This window comes from Phyllobates terribilis, unplaced genomic scaffold (assembly GCF_046119375.1).
Source record: "Phyllobates terribilis strain yellow unplaced genomic scaffold, ASM4611937v1 Scaffold_4__5_contigs__length_816908805, whole genome shotgun sequence".
Classification (NCBI taxonomy): domain Eukaryota; kingdom Metazoa; phylum Chordata; class Amphibia; order Anura; family Dendrobatidae; genus Phyllobates; species Phyllobates terribilis.
In genome coordinates, this window is record NW_027362764.1 from 457,201,963 (window position 1) to 457,214,080 (window position 12,118).

The 12,118-nt window shown below is 43.2% G+C and overlaps 1 protein-coding gene across 3 annotated transcripts in view; it reads left to right on the forward strand.

Moving 5' to 3' along the window:
• Positions 1-12,118, forward strand: part of LOC141265491 (glutamate decarboxylase 1-like) — a 279,089-nt gene that overhangs the window by 14,524 nt on the left and 252,447 nt on the right. For all 3 annotated transcript variants that reach the window (XM_073678644.1, XM_073678645.1, XM_073678643.1), the window contains exon 2: positions 68-175. In XM_073678644.1, coding sequence (XP_073534745.1) covers positions 68-175 — 108 coding nt within the window. The remainder of the gene's footprint in view (positions 1-67; positions 176-12,118) is intronic.

Below are 12,118 nucleotides of genomic sequence, written 5' to 3' on the forward strand. Positions count from 1 at the left end.
ACTGGTGGCAATCAGGGGATGGGATAACCATAATATTGATTTAATTGCTTGTATTTTATTCCTACAGGCAATACACATTTGATATGTCAAGGTGAAGATTATGGGCAAAGTAAGCTGCTGAGAGAGAAGATTTTTGGACAAAACTTTTCTGACTTCTCCAATGTATTCGCCTCAGGTAAAGGGGTTAAATGCTTTTGACCCCTTGCTGACTATAAAATCCAGCCAACGCAAATTTACATCTATATATCATATTGCAAATACTTTGATTCATGCTCTAGGTAAAGTACTTAAAGGGGTTGCACCACAAACAAATTACATGTTAGTTAGTGATGAGCGAGCATGCTCGCTACTGCTCGGTGCTCGCCCGAGCATCTCACTGCTCGAGGTGCTCGGCGCTCCCCCAGTATTTCCGGGGTTGCTCGGCGGGAGCTTGGGTCCCCTCACTGCATGTTTGGTGCTCTTTAGAGCGTCAATCAATATGCAGAGATTGCCTGCCACTCATTGTAATGCCGCAGCCCTGGTGGTTGTGGCATTTCAGTGATTGGATGGCCGCACAGCGTCATCAGGTCTATATCAGACCTGGCGCCGCTGTGCTCGTCACAGTCACTCTGGAATCAGGCAGAGTAGGGAGAGGTGCTGCTGCGTCAGGGAGAGATTTGCTTGTGTATTAGGTAGTGTATGGAGAAAAACCGTACATTACACATATCCATCTTAACAAGCAGTCCTTTTGAGGACTAATCCATCTGCAGAGATATCAGGCAGGCAGTGTATATATGCAGGCAGGGTATATAGCAGACTGCAGTGCATATAGCACAAGAGGCTCCATTCCAATTCTGCCTTCTGCTGCTGTTAGATATTTCTATACAAAGGCCCAGGTCTCAGGGGTCAGGAATACTTTTTTTTGGATCTTAAACCTCATTATTTGCTTAAAAAGCAATCCAGAGAACACCGTTTTCCTGCGCCATTTGCTTGTTGGCACTGCAGAATACAGCCAGGTCCTTTCCATATTACAGCGCTAGAAATCCAGTTATTAACCCCTTAACAACATCTGACGTACTAATACGCGTCTGTGCCCTGGGACTTAAGAGCCAGACCCGTATTAGTACGTCATGGCGATCGCGCGCGCACACAGACTGTGCGGGCGCGATCGCCGCGGGTGTCAGCTGATTGTCACAGCTGACACCCGATACTATGTGCAGGGAGCGGTCCTGCACCGCTCACAGCACATTAACCCCCGCGATGCTGCGATCGAAGTTGATCGAAGTCAATCGCAGCATTGCGGGGGCAAGGGGAGGTGATCGCAGATACTCACCTCCTCTTCCGGCTTCCAGCGCTGTCTGCAAAGGCTTCCCGGGTGTTGCCATGACGACCCGATGTCGTCATGACAACATCCGGGTCACCAGACAGCAGGAAGATTGTTTGGACATGCGCGCAGTGCATCTCCAAACAATCTTCTCCCTGTCCAGCGCTGACAGCCTGCATGACACAGGGATGGTGCTGCATTCCTGTGCCATGCAGGCGATCAGAGAAAAAAAAGTGAAAGTCCCAGAGTGGGACAAAGTAATAAAGTATATAAACTTTCAGAAAGTGAAAAAAAAAAAAAAAAATTGCAAAAATATAAAAAAAAAAAATAAAAAAAATAATCCACCAAAAATAAAAATATAATGTACCCATCAATAAATATTATTATAAAAAAAAACAAAAAAAACAATAAAAGTACACATATTTGGTATCGCCGCGTCCGGAACAACCTGACCTATAAAACTGTCCCACTAGTTAACCCCTTCAGTGAACACGGTAAAAAAAAAAAAAAAAAACGAAGCAAAAAACAATGCTTTATTACCATACCGCCAAGCAAAAAATGGAATAACACGCGATCAAAAAGACAAATATAAATAAAAATGGTACCGCTGAAAATGTCATCTCGTCCCGCAAAAAACAAGCCAAAACACAGCTCCATCAGCCGAAAAATAAAAAAGTTATAGCTCTCAGAATAAAGCTATGCTAAAAAATATTTTTTTCTCTAAAATTGCTTTTATTATGTAAAAGTGCAAAACATAGAAAAACGATATAAATGTGGTACCGCTGTAAACGTACTGACCCGAAGAATAAAGATGCCTTATCAATTTTACCACACGCGGAACAGAATAAAAAAAAACAAAAAAGGCAATTCCTGAATTGTTGGTTTTTGTTTATTCTGCCTCCCAAAAATCGAAATAGAAAGCGATCAAAAAATGTCACGTGCCTGAAAATGGCACCAATAACAACGTAAACTCATCCCGCAAAAAACGAGCCATCACATGACTATCTGCCAAAATCTGGAAAAATTATAGCTCTCAAAATATGGCGATGCAAAAACTAGATTTTACAAACAATGCGTCTTTTAGTGTGTGACAGCTGTCAGTCATAAAAACCCCATATGATTCTTGTATTGCTGTAATCACACCGACCCGAAGAATAAAGTCGTCTAATCACTTATACCGCACGAGGAACGGCGTCAAAAATAAACTCTTGGGTTAGGATTGGGCTAGGGTTAGGGCTGGGTTTGGGGTTAGGGTTGTGCTAGGATTAGGGTTGTGCTAGGGTTAGGGTTGTGCTAGGGTTAGGGTTGTGCTAGGGTTAGGGTTGTGCTAGGGTTAGGGCTGGGGTTGGGGTTAGGGTTGGGGTTAGGGTTGTGATGGGGTTGGGATTTTTTTCAAAAGTAAGAAAAAAAGATGACGATATGGTGACTAGTGTTGAGCGCAAGTGCTCGCTACTTGAGTTTGCATCGGGTGCTCTGGTATGCATTGAGTATCGTGGGTATTTGAGTGACATGCTCGAGTCTCTGCCCCATATGCTTCACGGCCAAAAAACTTTACGGGGATTGCCTGCCATGAACGAGCAATCCCCGCATGTTTTTTTTTGGGTGTCTAATAACCGTGAAATATGCGGAGCAGGGACTCGAGCATGTCACTCGAGCACACGCTGTACATGGTGCATACCTGAGTACCCGATGCAAACTCAAGTAGCGAGCACTTGCGCTCAAGACTAATGACAACTTATTGAATATGATGACCTAATGTAAACAAATTCTGTGTCGTACCTCTGGGTTCAAAATGTTCACTATACACCTTAATAAAATCCGTGAGGGGTATAGTTTCCAAAATGGGGTCACTTGTGGGGGAGCTCCACTGTTTAGGCACATCACGGGCTCTCCAAACGCGACATGGTGTCCGCTAACAAATTGAATGGAAAATCGGCTCAAATTGTTAGCGGACGCCATGTTGCGTTTGGAGAGCTACTGCGTGCCCAAACATTGGAGCTCCCCCACAAGTGATCCCATTTTGGAAACTAGACCCCCCAAGGCACCTATCTAGATGCATAGTGAGCACTTGGAACCCCAGGTGCTTCACAAATTGATTCATAAAAATGAAAAAGTGTTTTTTTTTTCACTTTTTCATTTTTACGAATCAATTTGTGAAGCACCTGGGGGTTCCAAGTGCTCACTATGCATCTAGAGAGGTGCCTTGGGGGGTCTAGTTTCCAAAATGGGGTCACTTGTGGGGGAGCTCCAATGTTTGGGCACACAGGGGCTCTCCAAACGCAGCATGATGTCCGCTAACAATTTGAGCCGACAATTTGTTAGAGGATACCATGTTGCATTTGGAGAGTCCCTGTGTGCCCAAACATTGGAGCTTCCCCACAAGTGACCCCATTTTGGAAACTAGACCCCCCAAGGCACCTATCTAGATGCATAGTGAGCACTTGGAACCCCCAGGTGCTTCACAAATTGATTCATAAAAATGAAAAAGGTTTTTTTTTTTCACTTTTTCATTTTTACAAATCAATTTGTGAAGCACCTGGGGGTTCCAAGTGCTCACTATGCATCTAGAGAGGTGCCTTGGGGGGGTCTAGTTTCCAAAATGGGGTCACTTGTGGGGGAGCTCCAAAGTTTGGGCACACAGGGGCTCTCCAAACGCAACATGGTGTCCGCTAACAATTTAAGCCGACAATTTGTTAGCAGATACCATGTTGCATTTGGAGAGTCCCTGTGTGCCCAAACATTGGAGCTCCCTCACAAGTGACCCCACTTTGGAAACTAGACCCCCCCAAGGCACCTATCTAGATGCATAGTGAGCACTTGGAACCCCCAGGTGCTTCACAAATTGATTCATAATAATGAAAAAGTGTTTTTTGTTTCACTTTTTCATTTTTACAAATCAATTTGTTAAGCACCTGGGGGTTCCAAGTGATCACTATGCATCTAGATAGGTGCCTTGGGGGGTCTAGTTTCCAAAATGGGGTCACTTGTGGGGGAGCTCCAATTTTTGGGCACACAGGGGCTCTCCAAACGCAACATGGTGTCCGCTAACAATTTGAGCCGATTTTATATTCAATTTGTTATCGGATACCATGTTGCATTTGGAGAGTCCCCGTGTGCCCAAACATTGGAGCTCCCCCACAAGTGACCCCATTTTGGAAACTAGACCCCACAAGGCACCTATCTAGATGCATAGTGAGCACTTGGAACCCCTAGGTGCTTCACAAATTGATTCGTAAAAATGAAAAAGTGAAAAAAAAAACAATTTTTCATATTTACGAATCAATTTGTGAAGCACCTAGGTGTTCCAAGTGCTCACTATGCATCTAGATAGGTGCCTTGGGGGGTCTAGTTTCCAAAATTGGGTCACTTGTGGGTGAGCTCCAATGTTTGGGCACACAGGGGCTCTCCAAACACAACATGGTGTCCGCTAATTATTCAAGCAAATTTTACAATCAAAAAGTCAAATGGCGCTCCTTCCCTTCCGAGCCCTGCCGTGCGCCCAAACAGTGTTTTTTCCCCACATATTGGGTATCTGCGTGCCCAGGGGAAATTGCACAACAAATTTTGGGGTCCATTTTTTCTTGTTACCCCTGTGAAAATAAAAAAAATTGGGTCTAAAGTAACATTTTTGTGAAAAAAGTTAAATGTTAATTTTTTTCTTCCACATTCAAAAAATTTCTGTGAAGCACCTGAAGGGTTAATAAAATTCTTGAATGTGGTTTTGAGCACCTTGAGGGGTGCAGTTTTTGAATGGTGTCACTTTTGGGTATTTTCTGTCATAAAGACCTCTCAAAGTGACTTCAAATGTGATGTGGTCCCTAAAAAAATGGTTTTGTAAATTTTGTTGGAAAAATGAGAAATCGCTGGTCAACTTTTAACCCTTATAGCTCCCTAACAAAAAAATATTTTGGTTCCAAAATTGTGCTGATGTAAAGTAGACATGTGGGAAATGTTATTTATTAACTCTTTTGTGTGACATATCTCTCTGATTTAAGGGCATGAAAATTCAAATTTTGAAAATTGCTAAATTTTCAAAATTTTCACCAAATTTCCATTTTTTTCACAAATAAATGCAAGTGATATCGAAGAAATTTTACCACAATCATGAAGTACAATATGTCACGAAAAAACATTCTCATTATCAGGGGGATGCGTTGAAGAGTTCCAGAGTAATTACCTCATAAAGTGACAGTGGTCAGAATTGTAAAAATTGGCCTGGTCATTAACGTGCAAACCACCCTCGGGGCTTAAGGGGTTAAAAACTGTGTTTTCTCCGTCACGCGGATCACATATACGTTTTCAGAAAATACTGCCATTTCTGGCCTCCATTAACCACTTCGCGCCAGAGCCTGTTTTTGCCTTCGTGACCAGGCCAATTTTTTCAATTCTGACCACTGTCACTTTATGAAGTAATTACTCTGGAATGCTTCAACGGATCCCCCTGATTCTGAGATTGCTTTTTCACGACATATTGTACTTCATGATAGTGGTAAAATTTCTTCGATATCACTTGCTTTTATTTGTGAAAAAATTGGAAATTTGGCGAAAATTTTGAAAATTTTGCAATTTTCAAACTTTGAATTTTCATGCCCTTAAATCAGAGAGATATGTCACAGAAAATAGTTAATAAATAACTTTTCCCACATGTTTACTTTACATCAGCACAATTTTGGAACCAAAATTTTTTTTTGTTAGGAAGCTATAAGGGTTAAAAGTTGACCAGCGATTTCTCATTTTTCCATCAAAATTTGCAAAAACATTTTTTTAGGGACCACATCTTATTTGAAGTGACTTTGAGGGGCCTTTTTGACAGAAAATGCCCAAAAGTGACACCATTCTAAAAACTGCACCCCTCAAGGTGCTCAAAATCACATTCAAGAAGTTTATTAACCCTTCAGGTGTTTCACGGGAATTTTTGGATTGTGGAAGAAAACAATGAACATTTAACTTTTTTTCACAAAAATGTTACTTTAGACCCAATTTTTTTATTTTCACAAGGGTAACAGGAAAAAATGGAATACACAATTTATAGTGCAATTTCTCATTAGCGCACTGATACCCCACATGTGAGAGAAAACCACTGTTTGGGCGCACTGCAGAGTTCGGAAGGGAAGTAGCGCCATTAGACGTTTTGAATGTAAAATTTGTTTGAATAATTAGCAGACACCATGTTGTGTTTGGAGAGCTCCTGATGTGCCTAAAAAGTGGAAAACCCCCACAAGTGACACCATTTTGGAAACTAGACCCCTTACGGAACTTATATAGATGTATGGTGAGCACCTTGAACCCCAAGGTGCTTCACAGAAGTTTATAATATTGAGCTGTAAAAATAAAATTTTCACATTTTTCCCACAAAAACATTTTTCATCCCTCAATTTTGCATTATCATAAGGGTAATATGATAAATTGCACCATGAAATTTGTTGTGCAATTTCTCCTGAACATGCCGATACCCCATATGTTGAGGAAAACCACTGTTTGGGCGCACGGCAGGGTTTGGAAGGGAAGGAGCGCCATTTGACTTTTTGAGTGTAAAATTTGCTTGAATAATTAGCGGACGCCATGTTGCATTTGGGGAGCCCCTGATGTGCCTAAACAGTGGAAACCCCCCACAAGTGACACCATTTTGGAAACTAGACCCCTTAGGGAACTTATCTAGTTGTGTGGTGAGCACCTTGCACCCCCAGGAGCTTCACAGAAGTTTATAATATTAAGCCGTAAAAATAACATTTTCACATTTTTCCCACAAAAACGTTTTTCATCCCCTAATTTTGCATTATCATAAGGGTAACAGGAGAAAATGCACCAAGAAATTTATTGTGCAATTTCTCCTGAGTACGCCGATACCCCATATGTGGGGGAAAACCACTGCTTTGGTGTAAGTCAGGGTTCGGAAGAGAAAGGAGTGCTATGTTGGCTGGGATAGGTTGCTGACACCATGTCACATTTGAAGAGTCACTGACATGCCGAAACAGCAGAAACCCCCACAACTGACTCCATTTTGTAAACTACACCTCTCAAGGAATTCATGTAGGGAAGTAGTGAGCATTTTTTAATTTTTAAATTTATACCATTGGACAGTGAAGAAAACATAATTGTATTTTTACCACAAAAAAATGTTTTACCCTCAGAATTTACATTTTCACACAGGGCAATGGGTAAAAATGGTGCCGAAATTTGTCACACAATTTCTTCTAAAAGTGGCAATACCCCATATGTGACTGTATCGTACCACTTAGCCATACGGCAAGATCTGGGAGGGACGGAGCGCTATTTGACAATTGGAGAACAAATTATTGTAGATTAGGCATTTGGATTTGGGACCACAACATTTTCTGAATTTCTTTTGGGGGGCAAGGGCCATTTCGCTTTTCCAGAGCCTTTCTGCTACCAGTAACTTGGAAGTCCCTTATATTTTTAACAGATGACGGACCTGAGTGGGGACTAGCTTTTTTTGAGGACTGAGTTGAGGCTTTTATTGGGAACATTTTACGTAACATTTATCCGGCGCTCGAGGCTGAGCACTTACATCAGGGTTTCCATCTAAATTTCCAAGTGATGTAATTTAGATGAAACCCCTGCAGGATCCATTCACTATAATGAGGCAGCAGAGTTACTCTGGACTCTGTCTGGCCTCTGTTTAGTGGTGTCCTATTTTTTAGAAGTGCACAAAACTGTGGCCAACCACACTTTTATGCACGCCTAAAAAAAATGACACCATGGGATCACAGGCCAGATGGCATCCACAGTGGCCTATATTTGCCTCATTACAGGGAATCTTCCGTCATGGGTTCCGTCTGAATCACGTATTTCAGAGATTTACACGGAAACTCTGGTGTAAGTGCTCAGCGCAGAGCGCAGGATAAATGTGAGCAGAGCCTTACTGCGATCTTTGGGAGACATAATAAACAAATCAGTAGCAGGTGAAGAATTGGTTTTATTTATTTTTTACGCCGTTCCTCGTGTGGTATAAGAGATACCAGATTTATATCGGGTTTTTATGATTGACAGCTGTCACACACTAAGAGACACTTTTGTTTTTGCAAAATCTAGTTTTTGCATCGCCATATTTTGAGAGCTATAATTTTTCCATATTTCGGCCGACAGTCATGTGACGGCTTGTTTTCTGCGGGACGAGTTGAAATATTTATTGGTACCATTTTTGGGTGCGTGACATTTTTTGATTGCTTTCTATTCCGTTTTTTGGGAGGTAAAATTAACAAAAACCAACAATTCAGGAATTGTTTTTTGAGGTTTTTTTTATGCCGTTCTGTGTGTGGTAAAAGTGATAAGGCAGCATTATTCTTCGGGTCAGTACATGTACAGCGATACTACACTTACTGTATATTTTTTTATGTTTTGGCGCTTTTACACAATAAAACAATTTTATAGAAAAAATATTTTTTTTGCATCTCTTTATTCTGAGAACTATAACTTTTTTATTTTTTGGCTGATGAAGCTGTATGGCGGCTTTTTTTTTGCGGAACAAGATGACGTTTTCAGTGGTACCATTTTTATTTCCATTTTGCTTTTTGATCGCATTTCCACTTTTTGTTTGGCGATATGATGAAAAAGCATAGTTTTTTGCTCTGTTTTTTATTTTTTATTACGATGTGCACAGAAGGAGTTAATTAGTGTGACAGCTTTATAGATCGGGTTGTTTCGGATGCGGCAATACCAAATATGTGTACTCTTTTTGTTTTTGCATAAATATACAGATTTATTGGTTTAATATTTTATTTATTTATTTTTATTTATTTTGTTATTTTTTTTTTTAACAGTTTGAAAAATTTTTTACATTTTTATTTAGTCCCTGTATGGGACATTAATTTTTATTTTTCTTATCACTGTTCTCATGCAATGTAATAGACATGTATTACATTGCATGAGAAGTTTGCTGACAGTTTCACACTGTCTCCTGCTAGGCTTCAGCTGCAGGCTGAGCCTAGCAGGACACCATATATAGCAGATCTGGAGGCGGTCATGTGACCTCCAGCTGCCATAACAACAGCAGGTCCTGGAAGGCATCAGGGGGCCGTCGGAGAGGTAAGTGGACGACCCCCTCTCCTCTCACTATCTTCTATATGCCGCGATCACTATTGATTGCGACTTATAGAAGATAGGAAAGGGTTAACATCATTGGGACCTGATCCAATCAGGTCCCGATGATGTCCCCTGTCAGAGCTGTCGCTCTGAACCGCAACCGCAGCAGGGGTCCTGAGGGCTGAGGGACCGCCGACCGTTCATAAATGTCGGTGCTGCACAGAGCCCAGGCAGCGCCGACATTTATGTACCGTGGGCAGTCCGGAAGCAGTTAAAAATTTCCTTCAGTGTGTCAGTGAAGCAATTCACACCAGTTTGTTGTTCAAACTACTTACCTACAGGCCAGGTACTTAAAACTCTGTTTTCTCCGTCGCACTTATCACATATAAGTTAACTCCAAACTCAGTCATTTGTAGTGAGCGTGTAAGATACTGTCCTCCATTTAAAATGAGCAAGGCACGTGGCAAAGGATGGGGAACTGGACGTGATGGTGCATGCAGAGGCCGAGGACAAGGCCGTGGGCAAGCTGAAATTTTCCACAACAAACACCCACATCTTCTCACCCGACCTTCCTGTCGGGACTGCACACCACTATTGAACCCAGAGCAGTGTCAAAAGGTTGTTGGTTGGATAGGGGATAATGCTTCCAGTCATCACCACCACCCTGTCTTCCACACGGTCAAGTCTCAGTAGCAGTCTGGACCGCATATTCCTCACCCTGATCTTCCTTCCTCCATCCATGCCGAGTGCTCGGAGACAATTGATCCCACACTTGGACACTTTGATGAGCTGTTCATTTTTCCATTTATAGATTCGGGCCTCTCGTCCGGTCCACTTGGAGCGGGGCAAGAGGAGATCCCGTGTAGCGATGCCCAAATATTTGAGCCCCCACGGTCACACAAAAGCTACGGTGGAAAAGTGTCACAAGAGGTGGAAGATGATGAGACACAATTGCCTGAAAGTCAGGAGGAGGACCAGGGTGCGGAAGTGGAAGACGAGGTGGTTGATGATATAGTAACTGACCCAACCTGGCAGGAGGACATGCAGAACGAGGACAGCAGCACACAGGGGGAGGGAGGAAGAGCACCCCAACAAGCAGGAAGAAGCAGTATGGTGGCCGCAGACAGAAGGCAGGCAACAACCAACATGAAGGATGTTACCAATACAACTGTTAGGTCTTCCCGAGTCTGGTTGTTTTTTTAAGACTCTGCCGATAACCTCAAAAAGGCCATTTGCACCACCTGCCAGGCCAGCATCAGCAGGGGTGGTAAAATGACCAGCCTGACCACCACCAGCATGATCAGGCACATGGCAGCAAAGCACCCGACTTTGTGGGCCAAACCTCAGGGTCCATGAACAGTGTCTGCAGGTGGCACCATTGCTTCTTCCGCTGTTGTGAATGCAAGCCAATCCAATGTCCATGGTGCATGCGAATATGCCTCCTGCCCTGCACCTGTCGCTGCGCACTCTCAAGTAGCAGCATCAGGAAGCACATCCATGTCATTGTCCCAGCGCAGCGTTCAGTTGTCCATGCCCCAGTCCTTGGAACGCAAGCGCAAATATGCAGTCAATGCCCCACAGGCCACACTACTAAATTCTCACATTTCACGACTGCTTGCACTCGAAATGTTGCCTTTTAGGCTCGTGGAGATGGAAGCATTCTGCAACCTGATGGCGGCGGCCGTCCTTCGGTACTCGGTCCCCATCCGCCACTATTTCTCCCGGTGTGCCGTCCCCGCGTTACATAAGCACGAGTCCCAAAATATTAGCAATGCCTTCAACAATGCAGTTACCGGGAAAGTCTACCTAAACACGGACATGTGGACAAGTGCTTGTGGGCAGGGACGGTCCATCTAGCTGACGGCACACTGGGTTAACATAGTGGAAGCCGGATCCCAGTCGGACCTTGGGACGGAACACGTCCTCCCGACGCCAAGGATTGCGGGCCCTAGGTCAATCAGGGTTTCCCCCATGGTCTACAGCTCCTGCACCTCATCCTCCTCAGCCTCCTCCTTCTCTTTAGCCTCCATCTCCGAAATGACCACATCTGTCACAAGCTGGAAGCACTGCAGCACTGCCTCGGCCAAGCGGCAACAGGCTGTGCTGAAGCTAATATGCTTAAGTGACAAACCGCACAATGCTGAAGAGTTGTGGACAGCTCTGAAAGAGCAGGCAGATCTGTGGCTCACACCGCTGAACCTACAGCCAGGCATGGTCGTGTGTGACAATGGCCAGAACCTGGTGGCGGCTCTGAGACTAGGCAAGCTCACACACATACCATGCCTGGCCCATGTGCTTAACCTTGTGGTTCAGTGGTTTCTCAAATCCTACCCGGAGCTGCCGGATCTGCTTGTTAAAGTACGCCACCTACAGTGCTGGCCAAAAGTATTGGCACCCCTGCAATTCTGTCAGATAATACTCAGTTTCTTCCTGAAAATGATTGCAATCACAAATTCTTTGGTATTATTATCTTCATTTAATTTGTCTTCAATGAAAAAACACAAAAAGAATTGTGCCTAAAGCCAAATTGGATATAATTCCACACCAAACCTAAAAAAGGTGGTGGACAAAAGTATTGGCACCCTTTGAAAAATCATGTGATGCTTCTCTAATTCGTGTAATTAACAGCACCTGTAACTTACCTGTGGCACCTAACAGGTGTTGGCAATAACTAAATCACACTTGCAGCCAGTTAACATGGATTAAAGTTGACTCAACCTCTGTCCTGTGTCCTTGTGTGTACCACATTGAGCATGGAGAAAAGAAAGAAGA